The sequence below is a fragment of the Calliopsis andreniformis genome, unplaced genomic scaffold (assembly GCF_051401765.1).
Source record: "Calliopsis andreniformis isolate RMS-2024a unplaced genomic scaffold, iyCalAndr_principal scaffold0022, whole genome shotgun sequence".
Lineage (NCBI taxonomy): Eukaryota > Metazoa > Arthropoda > Insecta > Hymenoptera > Andrenidae > Calliopsis > Calliopsis andreniformis.
This window is the reverse complement of record NW_027480432.1, coordinates 9,742,597-9,764,254: the sequence shown is the minus strand read 5'-3', so window position 1 is coordinate 9,764,254 and position 21,658 is coordinate 9,742,597. Positions and strand designations below refer to the sequence as shown.

At 33.4% G+C, this 21,658-nt stretch overlaps 2 protein-coding genes across 2 annotated transcripts in view; one reads left to right on the top strand and one right to left on the bottom strand.

Moving 5' to 3' along the window:
- The first annotated feature begins 888 nt into the window (after nt 1–888).
- Nucleotides 889–1,735, top strand: LOC143186681 (uncharacterized). Its single transcript, XM_076390389.1, has 2 exons — nt 889–990; nt 1,448–1,735. Exons 1-2 carry the CDS (start codon nt 934–936, stop codon nt 1,733–1,735), a joined length of 345 nt encoding a protein of 114 aa, XP_076246504.1. The 5' UTR covers nt 889–933.
- A 1,841-nt stretch (nt 1,736–3,576) lies between these two features.
- Nucleotides 3,577–21,658, bottom strand: part of LOC143186937 (uncharacterized) — a 110,091-nt gene continuing 92,009 nt past the window's right edge. Inside the window, exons 4-6 of the mRNA XM_076390820.1 lie at nt 9,375–9,738; nt 6,762–7,129; nt 3,577–5,710 (exon numbers count right to left, since the gene is read on the bottom strand). Of these exons, the coding sequence (XP_076246935.1) occupies nt 4,776–5,710; nt 6,762–7,129; nt 9,375–9,738 (1,667 nt within the window). The 3' untranslated portion in view covers nt 3,577–4,775. The remainder of the gene's footprint in view (nt 5,711–6,761; nt 7,130–9,374; nt 9,739–21,658) is intronic.

The window sequence follows — 21,658 nt, the reverse complement described above, 5'->3', positions numbered from 1 at the left end:
AGTTAAAGGAATTGAAGTAAGATGAAATATAACAAGTTTGGACTTTTCTTTATCAGTTTCTGTTTTATGTTGGCGTGAAAAAGTTCCTTTTAATTTAGAAAAATTTAATATACAAGATGTTACAAAATTGGTGGTAAGAACAAAAGATAGTGATTCTACATGAAAAAATAAATCGAAAGTGTGGACAGGGTTTTATTGTGCTTAGTTTTCGAAGGAACGAAGCTTAATTATTAACTGAATACAAGTGGATTGGAGTACAGTTCTAAGTACTTGAAGAGACAAGAGTTTTCCTTTCAAACAAAATGGCCAAACTACTGGTGTTCTTTTTACCCTCGATTAACCCTCAACATCTAAAATTGCATTCTAATGCATTCGTACTATATAAAAATTTACACTTTTTAATTAGTTATTCACATACAGGGTGATTTAATCGCTTTATTATTTAAACATTGAATAATTCTGGAGTCTTCTTAACTTTGTATAAATGTATAAAAATAGTTCAATTTTATTTCCACTATTTACTTTCATATTAGAAATCTACCCACACAAACAGCAATATGTTATTTGCTTCAGTCTGTTCTGTATTAGAACAATGAATAGAATATGCATATTTTAACGATTTCAACATAACTATAATAAAAGAAAACTACACACTGTTTAAATGGTAAAGTGATTTATTAATCATCCTGTAGAATCACCATCTTTCTGCTTGCATCCTCAATTTCGCTGTACACCGTATTCATTTCTATTTTCTCCTTATCAATTAGTTTCCATTATTCCAATTTTATTACAGCTTCGTTATAATAAAGAATGTTTCATTTCCAGCTTGTTAGCCTACAAAATTCCCAGTAATCAAACAGCGATAACCAGCACATAATCGCTCGTCTGAATAGTGAACATTTGCCTATCTCCATAGTTTTCTCCAGCAATCAAATGGCAGAGCAAACCACTGAACAAACCAAGGAAATTGTTCAGGAAAGTATTGACCAGGTATGAACTAGAACTGGATTTCAGACGATATTATTCGAATATTAGAAACACTTCAGAGGAATTCTCGAAATAATTTGATACATATTTGCATCAGATATAAGCTAATTAAATTGTACACAATCGTATCAGAGAATATAATTAAAACGTATATCTGTGTGTTAGAAACAAAAGAGAGGATACATGTACCCTATTTCACTATTATTGAAGTCATAATACACTCCTATGTCCTAGTGTCTATGTGCACATGCGCACACGAACCTTTTTCATCGTCTTCATGTCTAGAACCTATGCTCCAAAAATGTCCCACGTGTTTGGAAACACCCTGAGGTACCGCCAACAACATAAGGTCTTTCTGTCTACTCATAATTCGATCACCCATTGTTGTACAAAGAGATATGCGTATTGTTTTACAGCCCACTTGCTAAAAATGCTACAGAAAATCTGTGTTGAATGTTAGGCGACTAAACCTAAACGCAAACGCCCTCGCCGAGGAAGGAAAAAGGAGTACCAGAAACAGATGCGGCAGATCGTAAAAGAAATAATGGAGGAAATTTTTCTCGAGGGCAATCAGTTTCCGCCGATTGAAGTGTCTTTTCTTGCTGCTCTGTATAAACCAGTTACTTCGGCCACAGACTTTACGACCAAAAGTACGAATAATTATGATCCGTCCATGAATACTGTCCATGCCACTGCTGTGCCTAATCATGCAGCAGTTTCTGAGAACAAACAGACTAAAATAATGTAATATAATATTTATTTAGATGTGTCAGCAATTATGTAAGCCTGGGTGTAATTATTTCTTAAAATTTCACTATGAACTTAATGAAATGAAGAATAAGGAATTAATATTTTGATCATCGTTTCCAATGAAAATTTCATATGTATTATTTATAGGTTCTTTAACTATTTGGAATTTTAATAAAGTATTTGAATGCTTTGATAGATTGCTAAGGTTTCTAAAGAATTTTTAAATAATAAATATTGAAGTTTTAATGCGGAACGTTGATCGAAATATTAGTTTCTATTTATCCATTTTATTCAAGTTAAAAGAATTTTAATAAGTAATTATACACGCACTATATAGACAAGTATTATATGTATATTAATAAATTTAAGAATTATTGTATTAATAATTTAATGTAGGCATGTATTTGAAACAGGCCTGAGCATTGTTTAATTGGATAAATAAGTTCATTTCAGGAAATAATGATAATTTATGTTTCTGACTCACATACCAATGATGTATCTTATTTCGTAATTGAATCAATGAAAAATTTTATAATTATTTTGTTATAATTTGCTTGATTTTAATTCAGAATAAGATTAGTCTTGAGTTATGTGTGAAATAATGACACCCTAAATGAAATATTATTTTTTATTTTTTATTTTTAATAGTTTTTGCTCAGACCTATTTAACTCAAAATATTCAAACGAGTTTTGTTAGTATACGTATAATCTGAGATTCTACACCTACTACAGAATCTCCTATTTTAAAATGTAATTTTATTATAAATTTGTATAAATTGTAGTGATATAGGTAGTGTAAATATAGAAATATGTATTATTTTGCAAAATTACAAGTCCGTGTTATTACTTTAAAGCATAAGAAACTATTTCCTCATATAAAGATATTAAAGTGTATTATTTTTGTGTTATCTCTAGAGTTTGATATAACTTATTTTAAAGAGAACTCTGGAGCATCTATTTGTTAATGATCTTCAGTTGTTCTTGAAGGATCTTTTCATCGAAACAAACTGCGTATACTTAACGCGGTTTTATTTTTAATAACCTGGCCAAAACTGGTGTCTTTTCTGCGCTATGATCATTGTCAATTTAAGATAAACTGTGTTTCAATTTTACTGCTTCCAGAAATGGATCTTCTTAACACAACCTTACTCTTTGAACGTAATAGTTGTCTCTGTTGACACTAACATAAAATATTTTCCTTCGAAATGTAAATTTAGCCCTTTGGAGGGAGAAACGGGGTTGTTGCCCATGGAGAAGTTCCTATTTTATTGATTGACCTCGATTCAAAACGGGAGATCCGTGCACCTCGAAGAGCAATGAACTTGCTTTTTGAAACGGTTTTGCACACAATGTTGATAATTATTGATCACTTTTTAATCGCTGTGATTTGAAGTGCAACTATAATTCACTTATCTAGTATAAAACATTCTTAGAGAATAAAAACACAAAATCTAAAATTACTCTAATATATATTCTAAGATATATATTACTCTAATGTATACAACAATTTTACAAATTTTGAATATTTAAAAATCTCAATTGTCTTAAAAATGTGCCATTATTTCAAGCTTTGGAATGTTTTTTTTTGGTCTTAAAATACTGAAATAAATATCGTAACAATTGTATAAGATCTTTAAGAATTTTAATATTCTCAAATATTATACAAATTTTAATGTTATCGTTTACAACAGTTTTGCAAGTCTGCCTAACTTTTTGAATTTTATTATTTGACCCCAAATATTTGGAAACAATTTAAATCTTATAGAACTGCTAAGTGAGGTTTTGCTCAAAGTAAAAAATACTTCTACCCTTTTTAGATCACGAAAGAAGAAAAGACGATTCTCAATTTTTTGGAATTCTTTTTATTGTTCCTCGAACCTTTCTTATACAGCGATCATCACAATTCACATTATTCTCTAGCGTTTCGACCTCGTGTGACATTTCGTGGTAGACGAGCGTTTTAGATTTTAGCAAGACATTTATCAAAATATGTTATCCAGATTATTTATTACACACATATTTCTACGAATTTTAATATTTACGAGAATAAAATTCGTAATAAAAATACGAGACGCACGTCTTGCTGCGTAACACGTGTATGGCACGTTTTTGCTTTAATGTTCCACTCTTTCAAACAGTATTTTCTAAATTATTTGAGACTAAAACTGAAGATCTTAAAATGAAACATAAATTTGCTCACCACTGACGAAGGTTCGTGCTTCACTCACAAAATATTCTGTTTTTGGTCAAATTATAATTGCAGGCCAATCTCTTATAAGATTACAGAAAAACTTGACAATTTAAAAATACTCGAAAATTTTGACAACGAAACAATAAGTCCTATCATTCTTAACGTTCCCTAAATGTATTTACAAGATTTCTGTTTCCGCCGTATTCTATTTTGTGCGAACTCAATCACCTTCACAAAAACGTTCAACTCTTTTATTTGATGGTACATTCTTACATTGAAAGTTCCTCAAAGCTTACCCCACTTTTTCTTCTCAGTAAGTACACACTCGTAAATTGATGGTTATCAACAATTTTCTAACACCATATAAGATTTTATGTAACATAAAAATCGTTCGTTCTTATTAATCAGGACCTCTAGTCACAACCAGGAGGACATGTAATGATAATTAACCCCGATTAAAATACTCATTCGCGACACTCTCCCTAAAACATATAAAATCGCTCTCAACAATTCGACAGAACAATACATATTTTCTCAAGTATTAACGCGTTATGTTTCTCTGAATACTCGTAGCTACGTTTCGTTTTCGTCAAATCAATAACACGGTTGCAACGATTTCACTAAGGACCGTTATTGTTTGAGCAAAACGAACGTCGTAGGCAAATCTATCAAACAACGTCGACTGTTTTTTCTTTACAGAGTCACCTATTCATTTCTGAATTCTCTAATGGTTCAACGACAAAGAAATCTACAATACATGTTGCACAGAAGTCCCTCCGCTCCAGCGTCAGAGATCGGATGAGGATAGACAGTTTGAGCATCTTCGGGCTCAAGTTCAGGGAAATGTTTAAACGACAACGCCTTGTTGAGCCAGCAGTTGCTTCCTTTGATGGAGACTCGGGGATTCTCCATCCATCTCGATGACTTTTACGCCGTCAAAGGACTTAGACGTCTTCAGGTTATTCAAAGCCTTCAGACAGTTGTTCGTAGTCATTTCTAGAGACTTGGAGCTCTTTAGCGACGCATTCGCCAGCTTCTTTATAGTCTCTGAAATGGGACACTTAATAAAATCAGCTCTCTCTCTCTCCTTCTCCTTGATCCTCTGATTATCCTCGGGATCCTTGGCCTCGATCTGCTCCTCCTGTTTCTCCTCTATTGACTCTTTGGAATCTTCGTATTTTGTATTTTGAGCTTCCTGATTGACTTTCGCTCCCCTGAGGATGTCAGCTGACTCGGCGAGACTTTGGCGCGACTCCGCGCGACCGTTGTTGGCTTCCTCCTCCTCTTTTCTATCGTCCTGACCTAGCAAAGATTTAGGTGGAGCCTCGACGTAGCCACTTTCGTCGCTGTCCACTTCCTCGTCTAGGGAGTCGAGAGTTAGGAACGGAGACTCGTTGTTTTGCAGTAGATCTTGACTCATACTGCCTGGGTACTTCTCCAGGACTCGTCTTTCACGGTCTTGAGGATTCTCGATCCTACGTAGTGTCTCTCCCCTTGGTCTGTAGTCGACGACGTCGTCGAAATCCTCGACGTCTTCGAAGTCGAACACATGGGAGGATCGAACTTCGATTTCTTCCTCCTCCTCCTCCATCGATTCATCCTCCTCGCTTCGGGTGGAAAACCTCTTCCGGTTGGTCGCGGCATTGCGACGGTGGAAACGGGGGCTGCCAGTGCAGGTCATGAAGTTTGGGGATCCTTCCGAATTCCTGCGTGGACCTGGACCCCTTCTCATGGCCTCATCTGAGAACATGACCCTTCTGTTTGTTTGCTGTTCGGCTTCACCTGTGGAAGAAACGTATTGGGAGGTTATAGAAAAGGGTCTAAATGAAGTGTGTTTGAAGAGAGATGAAATTGGACTTGTTTCTTCAAAACAGACAACTCAGGATAACACTAGCTGATAGTAAGATGTAAATACTTTCCTACTTTACTTTCAATGCTAGATACAATATAATGTTGAGATAAAACTTAAATTTGGAAACTTTTTTTCTGTGGTGTTTTTTGAAGAGTAAAATTTACGCCAATAATTAACAGAGATTAAAGAGCTAAAAACAATATTATATATCATACCAAATTATACCAAAATATAATGGAAAATTGGGTAAAACAAGCTGAAATTGTGAAAGACAGTCCAGGGCATCATGTATTGTGTCAAAATAGGTCAAAGAGAACTCTGATGGAAAGTCTTCAATTTGTTCTCCTCTGATTTTTGTACAGAATTATATTTTACGTGTAAATTCTTGGTGTTCTGCGTATAATACTAATTGTAGATATTCTATAATTTTGGAAGTATAAGTTGAGACTCTTTTTAACACTGAAACTAGTAATGTTAATGTATTGTTCAGAGTTCAGGAGATGGTCCATGAAAATAACGCTGATCTGAACTGATTTCAGTAAATAATGCTGATCTGATTGGTTCCAAGGACCATCTCCTGAGCTCTGAACAGTATGTTTATATTGTTAGCAATATAGATACCAAAATTACAAGTTTCTGAAGAAGTACACAATTCACAGAAATTTATATATCTTTCAATTCCATGCAATATTATCTACGAAAATGAGGAATATTCGAAAAGAATAAAATATGTACATATAAAAAATAATCATAGGTACCACACACTGCTTTGGTAATTCTACATATACAGAAGTGACTCCAGTGAAGAGCACCAAATAAACAGCATTTCATTCAAGAGAACGTCAATTGAATGGAAAAATTTAGTGTGGATAATAAGACTCAAAAAATATATAAAATTCAGAGACAGACAAATTAAATATTTTTAATCTATGAAATCCAGTTAGTTTTATATATTTCAAGTGTTATTAGTGAACCACTGACCTGTAGCGTGATTATCTTCTGGACCAGGAGCTCTTTCTTCACTCGTCGCAGTGCTAGCTGTCTCACATCCGCTAGAAATGCTTCCATTTTCATCAGAGGATTCACGATTCAGAGCATCCAGGAGTCGAGCAAGCTTCCAGCCGTCCTGATCCTGCCAGCTGCGCGCGACGTTCTCCAGGGTCCTCAACTCATCGAGGATTCTCTGCTGCTCTATTTCTTCGGCGACAATGTCCTCTTCGATCGCTGAAAGTTTCGGCGCGCTCTTCGATCTCTCGAGGGGTGGTCGATAATTCTGACCCCCGGTGCTCAGCAGTAGCTTTCGTCGTGGTAACGATGGGTTCTCGTACAGAGCATTTGCTAGAGACAATCTGGAAACAAGGTGTTCACGACTGATTAGTCTCTTGAGGGAATCTTTTATAAAGCTGAGTAGGAGAATTGTACTCTATTTTATAGATGTATTCATTTAGTACATGGAAGATTGATAACTCACTCATTGAGTTAAGTAATGTTTCTCTTCATTAGTTGAAGGCACAACATTTAAGTCATTTTTATGTTTGAATGACTGTTTAACCACAGAGGACAGTTTTTGCAAAATACACTGTTCTCGAATGTGTTAATATCTAATATCTACCTCCAAGAGTTGTTATTGTATCTTTTATAATCTCCTTTAAGAGGTCAAAGAATGTTTATTTGAGGCTTACAAGCTTTTAAAAAATTGAGCAATTTTTTCGGCTGACGTAAGAAGAGTTTACTTTCTCTGACAATGAGATTTGAATGTTCTTCATCATTCGAGGCTTCCAGGTGTAACCCATATCCTTTAAGAACTTGTGTTCAACGTTTCGTTAACACTACAGCTTCATCAGATCCTGATCCTGAACACACTGACAGTGATGTGCATCCTCCAATGTTGATGCTTATAAGTTATCCATTTTTATGTCACGATTCACTGGCCACTAATCATTTCAATTTTAATTAATTAGCTGAACACCACTGTCAATGGATCCAAGTATCTCTATTAATATTAGCAACATGTTGAATACAAATTCCTAAAGGACATAGATAACACTTAGAAACCTCGAATAATCAAGAACATTCGACTCCCAGAGAAAGTAAGCATTTCTTGTCCCTGTCAAGAAAACTGTCCAGTTTCGTGAGTGGATGTCCAAGTATCTAGGACAACCGTCTGCAATTTATGACCGTCGTTTGTAGCCGCACTGGCGCCGACAGTGCATTCAGGAAAAAGCCTATTGACCCCACGTGAGTTTCCTAGAAACGCCAGAGCCAAGCATGCGTCGTTCGACGATCAATTCGACCTGGATCGTGACTCGATCGCGTGCATCGTGACCCACGGATGTGACTCAAATTGTTTTAGAGGGGTCACGGTCTCGCTGGTAAACAGGAGCTATCAGCGCACTGAAAAGCGACCGATTTCCCTGTTATCGAGTTAATCGAGGATGACACTGTCCTTGATTTTCATGAGGCTATGCACGCGAGTGGATACGTACAGAGTTTAAACAGAGTTCGCGTACACGAACTTATTATCATGCCTAGCTAGTTGTTGGAGGTAGATTTATTGCCAATGAATTTCAATCGACGCTAATTTATTACTGATCACTCGAAGATAAGTGAATGCTTCAAGCAACCTTAACTTGTGCATTTGCTTATTCACGAAGATACAGAATAGATCAAAGGAATAGTCTCGTGAACTTTCTGGTATTATGCAAATCAGCCAATGGAAAATTTGTCATCTGAGAGGCGTAGTTAATTATCTGTGAAGAGATAATCAGTTTAATACAGACTATTCAATCTGATCACTCTTTTAGTACTTTTGAGAATCTTTATGAACTTCGAGTTCGGGTCAAAGGTGATCTCTATGTCTTTGAAGTCAATGGGAAATATTTAAAATTTTTACAGAAATAGTAATTAATAGCAACAGTTAATTCAAATGTATCTATTTGTTGACACTATTGTCAAATTTAGGAATACTAAAACACCTCAAAATTTATATTCTTTTCACAGATTTTTGTGGATACTTCAAGAAGACTCTGCTTAACGATACAAAATGTCTAATAATTGAAGTGGAATCAAATGAGGACAAAAAGCTCATTTAAAATTTAAATAAAGGCAACTAAAAATCTTGGTTTCTTGCTAAAAATCTTTTTTGTTTAAGGGCTGACCATTATAATCTCTTTACTGTCCTCGCTCAAATTGTATTTAAATGACTCAAGATGTTCATGCAACAAAGTGATCAACATATTGACCATATTGTTTGCTAATATCCTTCCTTTAAGATTTAAAAGAAAAAAACAGAAAGGAGAAACAATGTGTAATACAAATGTTAATATGGGCTTCTATATTTATAGTATATATTATTGTCGTATGTCTTTCGTATCTCATATTCCTCAGTAATATTGCCTTAAGCAACATTGGGCCTCAATCGCTCTAATGTCATACTTCAGCAAATAAATCTGAACCTCAAGTGGCAGAGTCTATCAAGTCCATTTGCTTTCTATGGGACTCAATACACTTCGGCTCTGAATCTTTCTCAAAGAAACCTTTCTCGAACATGAATTGATTGCATCAATAAAAACCCAGAACGATCAGTCTGCTTACCTAGCATTTTGCCTGGAGACCTTGTCCCGTCGGAATTCCAGGAGCGCTTGTTGCAGCCTGGCGTTCAAGGTCGAGGCTAGCCTCCTGGCGGTGGACTCCTTGCTGCAGAGGGCGGCGTGACACCTGAGCTCGGGCTTCAGCCTCCGTCCCTCGTGTCTGTACACCCAGACGAAGAGGCGCGGGTGAGATGCAGGTGCTGTGCAATAGGTCACCCTGTGCGCCCAGTACTCCGTCAAGCCGTGATCCTTGGTCGTGGCGGTCAAACCACCGTTCGTGACCGTCAGCCTCATCGACACGTCTGGCCTGTTGCTGGTAACGTAATTGCGCCATAACGTCGACACCGGTTTCTCCACGCAGCCCTCACCTGCGATTTCAACCAATGTTTCTTGTTAGGCTAACAGAATGGGGGTTCGTTTTTATCGAGTGGCGAACAGTCTTTCGAAAGGGTTTTCGTGCAAACCCTCTGGGTCTTCCCAGGAGGTAATTAATGCAAATACAATAATACCTAGATTTATGCTCTTCCAACTTATGACAATTGACACTTGTGTCCTCTCCTGTGACATAGTGACGTAAGTGGAGTTTTTGCAAATAATTATATTCGTATTTACAATGCTAATCTTTTACTGTGTTATTCTTTGTCAGCTATTGGTAAAAAAGGACGACAGTTTACATTACACATTTTATTCATTTTACTAAATACACTTACTATAGTGCCGAAAGAACGGTTAAGAAAAGGAAAAAGGAAGATTTATATTCGTACATGTACGTACAGTAAATTCTCGTTGTATGTACGCAAAATTTTATTCATTACCTGTTCATCGCTATTCCCGTAACTTAGGAGGAAGATGTACCCGACAAAGCAATCGGCTCGAGTTTAAAAGAGATAGGAATTACCTTACTTGTACGCGATATATATTCCTGGCCAGATTCAGATATGAACATATAACGAGAATTTACTATAGTACATAAAATGCTATCTCGAAAAATGTTCAGATATCTGTATTCAATGCGTGGTGATGATCCGGTTCAAGGCTCGATCACATTTGATTGGTATAACTGTACCTATACTAAACACTATATACATGTATGTAGTCATACTTATTAAATGGTAGTGTGCCCATGCCTATGTACATGTATAGTCATATTTAATAAGCGGTAGTATACCTAATAATATAATAAAGTACTAGTATCACCTATGGTAATATAATACAAGTTCTATCTCAATTTATGTCTACTATTCTAAAATCAATTAGGACATATCTTCGAGGTAGTACTGTATTATAATTCTGCTATAGAAATTTAGATTCATAGTAGGAACATTGAGAGACTAAATAGTTTTAGAGGTTCACCAGTGATCTACCGATTGTTTGTGATCTTAATCAAGGATGTTTGATTTTGGTGGAGTCTGGAGTCTATTAACGACAGCGGATTTTTGTGTTAATCCTTTGGGATTCTCTGATATACTATTATAATTAATACAATACCTCAATTCTGCTGTTTGCATTTTGGTTTATTGTTTAAAGTTTGGGAAATTAAATTCAATGTTTCGAATGCAACGCTTTAATTTGCAACTTCATTAACTCTTCTTGTTAAGCCAGTAGAATAGGAGTCGCTTCTGTTTTGTATGTAGTAATGACGGTGATTTGTGTGTTATTCCTTTGGGATGCATGAGCGTGCTATCTAATTTTTAGTATGACATGGTAGGGTCACTCTGGGATTCCAGTACAATTTCTCCAATACGAGCAATTTAAACCCTCAGTTAGTGTGGTATCAGTACTATAAGTAATTTACATTTGTGAGAGATTCTCAAGTGAAATTCGAAATATACATGAGTATATCTATGTATATCAAAGAAAATAATTCATCATAAATTAATTTTCTGAGCTTTCGGTACATTTTCTTCTATTTAAAAAGATTTCGAAGATTTAAAAAAATTAAAGATCCGAAAATAGGGAAATTTAAAAATATGAATGTTTTGAGCCTCTGAAAGCTTAAAAGTTGAAAATTGGAAGAACTGAAAATTTGTAGGTATTGAAACTTCTGAAAATTTAGAAGTTTAAAAACTGGAAAGCTACAAATTAAAAGATTCAACGAATGAAATATAATACTTTCAAGTACCCATAATACTTCAAATCAGCTACCGTACACAGGCCTGAACATCATCTGTCACGAGTAGTAATCGAGTCTCCTAAAGTGAACGTTTTGTATTAAATCTAACTTGGTTTCGTGAATACGTATTGGACCCGATCCCATCGCTAGTGTCCATACAAACCTGCACCGTAATCAGACATTCCGATTTCTATACGCGACTGGAATACAGAGTCGTGGAACTAAATCGAGGGATAGGTAGGCATATCCTGACCTTCGATACAGTTCGATTCGCCGTTCCACGTTGCGGCTCAGATCGCGTTACCAATTTAGAGATACAGGAAACGCTGGTACAGTTACTCAGAGTTCGAAAGCAATGAAAGGGGACGAAGAGGGGGGATGTGAAATGCGAGGGAAGACTATCGGGGTGCACATGGAGAAGCAGGTGAACGTTGGTAGTTGACACGAACAATCGAAGACCACAGGCTATTAGAACAGTAATTTTTTATACTTTTAATATTAATACGGGTACTACCAGAGGAGTTAAAATGACTCGTATGATTATTCTTTATGCACAGTTTATTTTTGAAAGACATTTGGTTTTTTCCAGAAACGCTAAATAAAAGAAAAAATGTATGAGTACTACTGCTATCAAGTATATATTTTGTCAAAGCTCTGAAATTTTGACAATTCAATAAAGATAGACATATAATAGTCTGTAAAAAATATACCTATTTTTAAAAAATGTAGACTAAAAACAGAATGCAATCCATAAAATTCAGAAAAATCAGAAAAATTGTGAAATTCATAGAATTCAAAGAAGTCATAGAAGTCATATAATTCACAGTGGTAGGGATATTTAAATTAAAATAGAAACCTTTAATATATTTAGAATGAACTCCAAAAAGGTGAAATAGAATTCAATTTAAAAGACAATTTCGTTATTCAAAGGGTTTTGAACTTAGAGTTTTAGGAAGCAAGTAGGAAAGGTTTTCTTTGCATGTCAGTACTCTATGCTCTTCAACTATTACATTATTAAACAATTTCTGCTGTATTTTTAATACTTGTTGAAACAACATTTCTAAAAATGTTATTTCTGCTATTTTATTTATTATCAGTCTAACAAAGGTAATTAATAAATGAATATGTTTCTGTAGAAGTACATAAGTTTTATATAACTGAAATTGTGTAACGATGAGTTCTGAAACTTTAGAGGATAATTATTCTTCACTTTCAAAATTCGTTTTACTCCTTTTTTACTAATTTGAGCGGAATTTGAGTGAAAATGAAACGAATCTGTCTCCTTTCACTTCCTACAAAACTTCACATTCCGAAAGAATGGAATTTGTTAGCTATACAAACTCTTATTTACAGCTCAATTATTTGTAGAAATTATTTGCAGAAATTACCAAACTGAATAGATACAATATTAAATTATTAAACAAGTAATAAATACTATTTACAAATCTCAATTAGTTAGACGATAAAAATATTTTCCACGCACGAGCACTTAATTTTTTCTATAAAATTACAGAAATGAAAGTGACAGTTTATATAACCACGACATTCTATATTCTATAATAATAATCACATTAACAAGAATGTTGTTAAGGTTGTTTATTTCCTTTAATTTCATAAAAGTTTCATAAAATTGCTCTTTCGCCCTTTTTTATATTTATACTAATACATATTATATCAATCTATCCTATCTCGTAAAAAATGTTCTCTTTGTTATCAGCTAATATATCTTTAATATTACCATTAGCGATAATGTATACTTTTGTTCTATAATCCCTTTTGCAATTTATTTTGATAGTGCTCACGATAATGCATCACTCTTTATGCGCACTGTTTTCATTATCATGGCAATCACTGCAAGGATAAAGGTGGTCGCATTAATAACCATTTTTTTCTTAAAAGTAGCATGCATGATCGACAATCCACGTGCTACCAGTCAAGCTTGTTAATATTGCTTCCGTTAAAAAAAATTTATTCACATATTCATGTACCCCTTTTTATTACTATACGTTGAGTCCTTTCCATACAGCTTGAAAAAATATTTCATTGATCCTCATGGGAGTTAAAGCAGCAGTATCAAGCAGAACAATATAACAATAATTGAATAAATATTTAAATAGTATGTGATAATGCTATTTACAAGTTTTTTAATTTATTCTAAAAAATAATAATGGAAAAGTACTCTTAAGTTTATGGTTTTCTAGTGATGCTTCCAAAAAGAACTTCGCTAATTCTTGGATAATTTACATTTTTATGTTAGCATCTCCATAGAAAATATAAGAAATGTCTGTAAGGAAATAACGATAAAAGGGAAATATCGTTTTATGAGATATTGCGCAGTGGGTGTTACAGTTAAATTCCTTGATGGACCCCATAAGGTTTAATTGACTCGAGATAAAGTTTATCCTAAAGGAACTTGCGCTAAGATACCTACTCATTTCAAAAGCAATGAAACTCCTTAAGTCAGTTATTCAAAGGCGATTAAACTTCAAACTCAATCACTTTTGTAAGGATTTAAGTCTCGATTAAAAATAAATCTAGTTTTTAGCTAGTTAAGTCTTGGGTCTCTTGAAGATTTTCGATAGCGTTTTATGTTTCATGATCAAAGTCTGAGTTAAGCGGGTTATAAAAGCGACTAGATTTTTCAAATCACTGATCCAAAAGCATGTATTATCAATTAATTATTTTACATAGATCTTATGTCAAATAAATTCTGTTTACTGTTAGTCAAATCTTGGGTCCTTCCAATGGTAGTACTCTAATCGAGGTGCTATCTCTAAAGTCTAAGTGAATCCAGTTGCCAATTAAAAAATAGTCAGACGTCTCAAGATTAAAACCTTTCGATTAAGCTTTAAATCACTTTAAAGAGCAGTTACCTAACATAACTAAATAACTAAGATAAATCTTATTCCCAATTAGTTAAACTCTAATTGTTTCCTCTTGGACTCTATAAAACACTCATTATGTTACGGTTGAACTTATAGCATAATGTCGTGTTCCAGAAAAATAAAGTATTTTTCTTAATACAGTTGTAAGGGTCACGAATAAAGTTTCATAATTCGATCTTCATAGATTCAATCAAGGTCGAGTTACAACAGAGCCATGGCAACGATACTCACAACATAGTTAATGATATTCAACTACGTTTCGTGCTACACTTTAAATTCCGCGATGTCGCTATAAAACGATGTAGGATAAACTGTGCAGCTCCAAAAATAAAATGCTAATAAAATATCAAACGTGTGGCGTGCCTATGTGCACTCTACCCAGCTGTACTTACAATAATATACAAAGTGCTACACTCACATCATGAAACATTAGAAATAATTGCTTTCTTCTGAATTTTATTTGCTTTTCGTGCAGGTAATATTTAATATTCATGCAATATGCAATACTTTTTTGTTCTCAATTGCGTTCTTAGTTTTTAGAATCTACATTTTCAAAATCTTCTCTAAAGGAATATTATAGATAATTATTATTCGTGTCTCATGAGAAATCCTCTGGAAAACATTATTCCTAATGCTACATGGATAACAAGAACACGAAAAATACGTGAACATATAATAAAAACATACAGTTAATTTCTATTATTATAATTTCAACTGTCAAAAGGATGTCTCATATTTCATTCCACTATTTCAGGCAGCCCATTTCCATCTACACGCTACCCACTGTAAATCAATCACACCAACTATTCCCAAACTAATACAAACACAACGTAAACCTTTACTAAACTAAACTTGAATTTATCCCAAGCCTTCAGAATACGATATCTAATATTAAAAATATTTTTACATATATTTCTAAAATTAAAGTCAAGTGACTATCATATAGATTCTATTATAGGGAAAAATTGTTCAAAATCTTGCCCTCGATAACATATTCCAAGATGACTGAAATAGGTACTGAAGCCCAATAATTACCAATAAAATTTCCCACATGGATTCATTAATAAAAAGAATCTCGAAGAAAAGGATTTCTTACCAAGAAGAAAAGTAATTCCCTCTTTAACTGTTATATCTGTTTACCATTGATGACATAGTGCTATCATTGGGAAAATAAAATTCCTCCATGTGATTTTAATTCCCTGGCTCTTAATTTTATACCCTAGAACAAATTGTACCATAATTACAGTGGCTACTGTTTCGGAAGATTCCCCGTGAACATTAACAGAATCTCAAATTCGGTCGGAAGCAGATAACGGGTCTCTGACTTTAAAGCAGTCGTTCGAGACACGCGATACGCGTAATCTAAAAATCGCGGTGGATTACATGGCGTGATTACACCATGGCGTTACAGAGGCGAGCACAATCGATAAAAGTGAACCGTGCGAAGTATCGTAGAGTTCGGAGCTATTAGCTGGTCCGTTCTCACAATCAGATTAGCGGAACGAGCGAAGTTTAACGCAAATTTCTTGCGTGTTTCTTCCTGGACGTATCCAGCACGTTCCTCGCTGACAATTCGTTCCCTCGTACGTCTGATTGTAACCAGTTGTCTACGTGCAATGTACAAAATACATGAGCAGCAACGTTGTTCTCCAGCGGAAATGTTCCTGCTTGCAATTCGATAGACTGCGTGGTCGAACCTGCGTTAGGTGTTGGTATCTTTTGATACTATGGGATTTCATTGCGTTTGGGTATCTGGGATACTGTATTCCTTTGGCACAAGTTCGTCACTTGTAATCAATTCCCTGCTGAAGGAATGTGAGAAACTCATATCTAAGATTAGTTTATGATTTAGTAGGTCCAATTTGCTTTCTCGAAGTTGAGGACCAGTTACAATGAAAGAATAGTCCTAAGGGAACTTGAGTGTCTATAGAACTTGTATCGAAACAGTGCAGATAGGATGTCTGAACTATGCTCATCTGATGCAATAATGACGTAGTTAAAGAATCATTATTTTTTGAGAAGTGAGGCTCTGATTTAATTATTAATTTGACGTAAGAACTGAATATTCTATACTGATAACTAAAAAACAATTATTTTTCTAAGCATATAATTATTGCAGTAAGTAGATAATAATCTTGACAAAAAATAGTCTGAAAAAATTTATGTAACTTTTTCAGATATTCTTTTACGTGAAAATTATAATATCAGTTATTTTTTATATTGTAATGGAATAAGCAAGTACCTGTTATTCATTAATTTCTGAGGAAGCTATGATTTTCAAACTAGTCTAGGCAAAAATGACTTATATTGAGAGAATGTTAAGATAATTATTATTTTCTCTATTCTAGTGATATAGCGAGGCATTAGTAGATAAAAATTTAGTACGTTATAAATTCTTTAAGCAAATACTATTCAAGTCAATTTAATGGAGTAACATAAACGTAATTAATAGACTGACAGATCTTTATGCATCTATAGGAAATTTCAATGTGCAAAAAAATAAAAAATCTGTATAATATGGAAAAATATACCTAGTAATTATCGATAAATAAATACACTTTAAAATATTTGAAGAGGGGGTCAAGTTTTTAGTTAGGTTCTATATCTCTGTAATTTTGTGTATGAAAATAGGAATCTGTATAAACATCCGCAGTAATTAATAACACTTTGACTATTATGTCGCTCATGCATGAATGATAGTTTGATTTACATGATGGTAAGTAGATAATGTGGGGTATAAAGACTTAGGAAAAATACACATAATGCTTACTGGTCAACAGCGTAAATTATAATGTAATACGGAGCCCAGCCTATCGTCCTAGAACTTGTTTTAATTCAATGACCAACTTGCCATCATAGCAATACTTATTAAGAACGGAAACGACATCAACTTGTTAAATATTTCAATAACATTTAAGAATGCTTCTAGAAATTATAGTATTTATCTCTAAGCTCTAGCATTTCCACCTATATTCTCGAATTTATTTTCATTTTCTCCTAGTTTCAGCTCATATGGTACAAATATAAATTGTTAACATGTGAATTAGCTTTACGAGTGTATGCATTACATTCTATAAGTGCATTGCTTGGTCGAGCCATGAAACTGTAACGAGTAAAGGCTCTAAACATAAATTACAGATTCTTACAGTAATATTAGTTTACCTAACTGTTAATTATGTTAACAAGAATTTCCAATAGAATTTAATAGAGGAAATGCGCTATAAACTAAAGAAGTTTAGTAACAAATTCTAATCCCAAGCTGGAAAAAATGCAGCAGGCTGTGATAGAAGTTTTAATGAATGTAATATGGCAATCAGAGTGTTAATTACGAGTATGATACTGTGAGAAACCGGAGACAGAAAGATGATATAATTATTGTTCTATATCTTTGATGACTTGCAAGGTGAAATGTAGAAGGGTCATGAATAAGTGATAATACTGCAGAACCTTTATTAGAAAACTAATAATAAGAGTACTTATAAGAGAGAATTCTTCGTAATACAACACTAATTAATAACTGTTTTGTTAGTTATTAAGTACAACAGTTAAACAAGAAAAACAGTTATTTAACCTGGGAAAATAATTTTGTTACTTTTATATCTATTTTTTAATAATACGATATATATATTCTATCAAAATTTCACTATTCGCAATTTCAAAAAGATACAGTAGTATCTATATCTTTGTTATTAATTTATAAAAAATTTAGCCTTGTAGATATACCAAAAGGAATTTTAATTTAAATTTTTAAGTTAATTTATTTTCCTGTAATTGATTTTCGTCTTTAGAGAACAATGTTCTTTAAAATTTTCGAGCTCCCAGAGTTCGTCAAAGTTCAATGACAATGTCGTCTGATTCACTGGAAAACCATATTAATCAATATTATCAGAAGGTAATTCATTCCGTAAAAGATAACATCCAACAATCCTATCAAATTCTGATAAAAAATTCAATCGAGTTCGTTATCATTTGTGACGTGAGATATGTATACACGGTGTTCGACAACAAGTGTCAGAAATTTGAAGAAGTGATTCTATCATACGTGCCAAAATAAAATGAAACTCAAGAATGACAAAATTGCGTTTGGAGCTTTGTTCCAGAGTTATCGATTGCTGCAAAGGCGTCTAAAATTCGCGTGAAATGTGTCTGACTCGGGACTCATTTCACTTCCAGCGTGCATTACCTAGGTCAGGCGCAGTAGAGTCAGTAGAATAAGTCCTAAGTCAGACACATTTCACGCAGTTCCTCAAGAATCAGTGACTCGAAAACGAGTTACTTCGTTTATTTATTATAAACTTCGTTTATTTTGAGATGTAGAATCACCCTTTGAATTTTCTGGCATCTGTCATCGAACACCCTGTATATTTCATACAGCCTGTAATCTTCTCTCGCGAGTATCTTTCAAATGATCTATTATTTAAAAATAGTATACCAGATGCAACTTGCTCTAGCTGGAAAAAATATTATTGCATACTATACTATAAATAATCTTTGCAGTAAAGACGTTTATAAGTTTTAAGATTGTCTTCGTTCTTCTGAACGAAGTCAATAAATACATACTTCTTTTTTAAATAATTCTACTGACTTAAGTTGTTTTCTTAATAAAAAAAGAATTCAGTTTTATCAAATTTCAACTTATAATAATTGTTTGTTTATATGTAGTATGTGTCAGTAGTACATATTATGTGTGTAAAATATAAAAAAATGTGTGACAGGGGAAGATAAATTGTATCTATCTATAATTGTAGATTAATAACGATTTATTTGATATGTAATGCTTTTATATTTAAAATTTGAAATTACATTTACAGTTGTTAGGAATTATTATAGAAATATGTAGGAAATGATAGTTGATAAATGTGGCAAATCCAATGCATTATAGTAGACTAGGTGGTCCAAATATTAAATGCATTTTCCACAAATTTTTGCTATATATATAATTATCAATATTTTAAATGGCTATTATTAGTGATTCATACTACTTTTAGGTAATAAATGAAATAATTTGTTGTTATGTCATTTATAGTTTCGCTTCATTAATTGACTGGAAGAGTTGAAAATAGAATATTCTATCAATCAAAGATACCCTAATAGTATCTCATTTGCATAAAAAAGACAGAATTAATACGTTTCCATAAATTTCACACTCAATTTCTAGAAGAACTCGCTGCTAATATACCAACTTTTTACTAAACCTCTGCCAAAGACATTACTAATCAAGTAGCTACACGTTATCTTTTTGCTGCAAAAATCGTAACAGAGACTAATCGTTTTTTTACCATGTACGACCTTACTGACATTTCTTATTTATTCCTCGATTCCGTGATAAATCATGAAGCCAACTGTCATCATGTCAGTCAGGAATAAATTAAAATTCCGAAGAAGCGGAAACTAGAAATGGAAACGACGCACAGTGAAGCCAGTCGTATAAAGCATAACGAATGATAACACTTCATCGTTTGTCATTATAAATACGATTAATTAAAGAAGTCGCGTAATCCGATTGTCGAGTTAAATTAATCGTAGAGGTAACGCTCATTAATAAGCTCAAGCTTTACGTAAGATAAATAATATCGGAGAATATTTGAGAAAATGTGTTAAAATGTTTTCATATTGTTGTTATTTTCCAAGTTATCCATGAAATTATTGCATAAGGATTTATAATTATTATAGCGTGTTATATCTAAGTTTATGTGAACTTTAGGGTTTCGATCATTTTTAGGGTTTCCATAGTTTAGAAAGTTTTTAAACTCTTCAGATCTAATTTTTCAAAAACAAATAAATAAAGGAAATGGGTAGATATGATAGCAGTCACAGCTTTAATATTTTGAGTCAGACCTTGAAGCAGTAAAGCAGTGAACATCGTAATGTGTACAAGGTCTGAAAAGATTAAAGTAGCAATAGAAAATAATATGTCATCTTAATAAATTAAGTAAAAAACACTGTTGTGTGTGAAAATTCTGGTATCATCTGATTTCTTGTTACTTTTTAGGCTCTTGTGTTTTTTATTATAGATTAAATTTTTAGTGAGTAATGTTCACAGTTTTACTACTAAAAAGGAATACAAATCTTCTGACCTTAATATTGGCACATACATAGAATATTATTTCAAAAATATTAGATGTATATACATTTTTTATAGCTGACCATATTCATGTTTTAAGCGTGGGACTCTTAAAGTTGAGGATGAAAAACCTACTTTATCAAATTTGTCGCAAAATTAATGGAGATAGGAAAAATGGAAAATATCGACTCTGTTTGTTTTTTGTAGGAATATTAAAAAGAGGATCTTTACAAAGTCGTCGGTGGACTTGTGTAGCTCAAACTACCCCTTTTTGTAGAAATTTCTGTAATAATATGATTTTTCTCGATACAAATTAATCAGTAGATATAAAAAAATCCAAACTGAGAAACATACAGTTCGCTCAATTTTGTTAAAGTGTTTAGGAATAAAAGAAATGAATTTCAATCACAACCCACAATATTGCCCAACTATGGAAAAAAGCTGTAGCTACAGAAAAATGAAAAAATTAAGTTTTTTGCATCTTTGGATAATTTCGAATAATTTGCGACTTGTTTTAGCGCAAACTAGGAGTAAAATGCTTTTAGTGACTCGAATAAGTGTTATTTGGCGCCATTGTGAACCACTAAATTCTCGTGCTCCTAAAATCAGCTATGCCTAGTCTATAGTATCATATAAAGAGGTAAAATTGCTTTGGGTTTTAAGGATAAGCTCTGGAACTACTGAACCGATTTGGAAAATTCTTTCACTGTTTAAAAGGTTATTTCTTCCCAAATGACGTAGGCTATATCCTAAATTGTATTACGTTTTGCTAAGAAAGTAATGCCTACACGAAGAGAAGGCAAACATCTTAGATCTAGCACTGATCCACGCGTCACGAGTCACGTGTCCAATGGCAGCCAATTACCCATTGTTTTTCTCATGACTAATTTTATATTAGTTTATTTCGAGCTAGATTTTTAGTCAATTGCTATTTGTTTTATAACGTTTGGTACGTTTGTTCCGTGTTACGTTTCTCCTTGGTCTTCCCTACTAATTTAGCTTATAATCATAGCAACTTTTATATGTATCCATAAGTTCAATATTTATTGAATACGATAAAGAAAAAAGTCAAAGGATTTTATGAAGCCAGAATAAAAAGATACGTAATTGAAAGAGATCCTACAAGTTTACTTTTAATATACTATCTCAATAAAATATTAAAATACGAAGATTCCTTTATTATCATCTGTCGCCAAAAACTATGGTGGAGGAAAAATGGAAATGAC

Coding starts and splice junctions, on each gene's coding strand:
- LOC143186681 (XM_076390389.1), top strand. CDS start 934: ATGGCAGAGCAAACCACTGAACAAACCAAGGAAATTGTTCAGGAAAGT. Junction 991..1,447: donor TTCAGGAAAGTATTGACCAG/GTATGAACTAGA, acceptor GTTGAATGTTAG/GCGACTAAACCTAAACGCAA.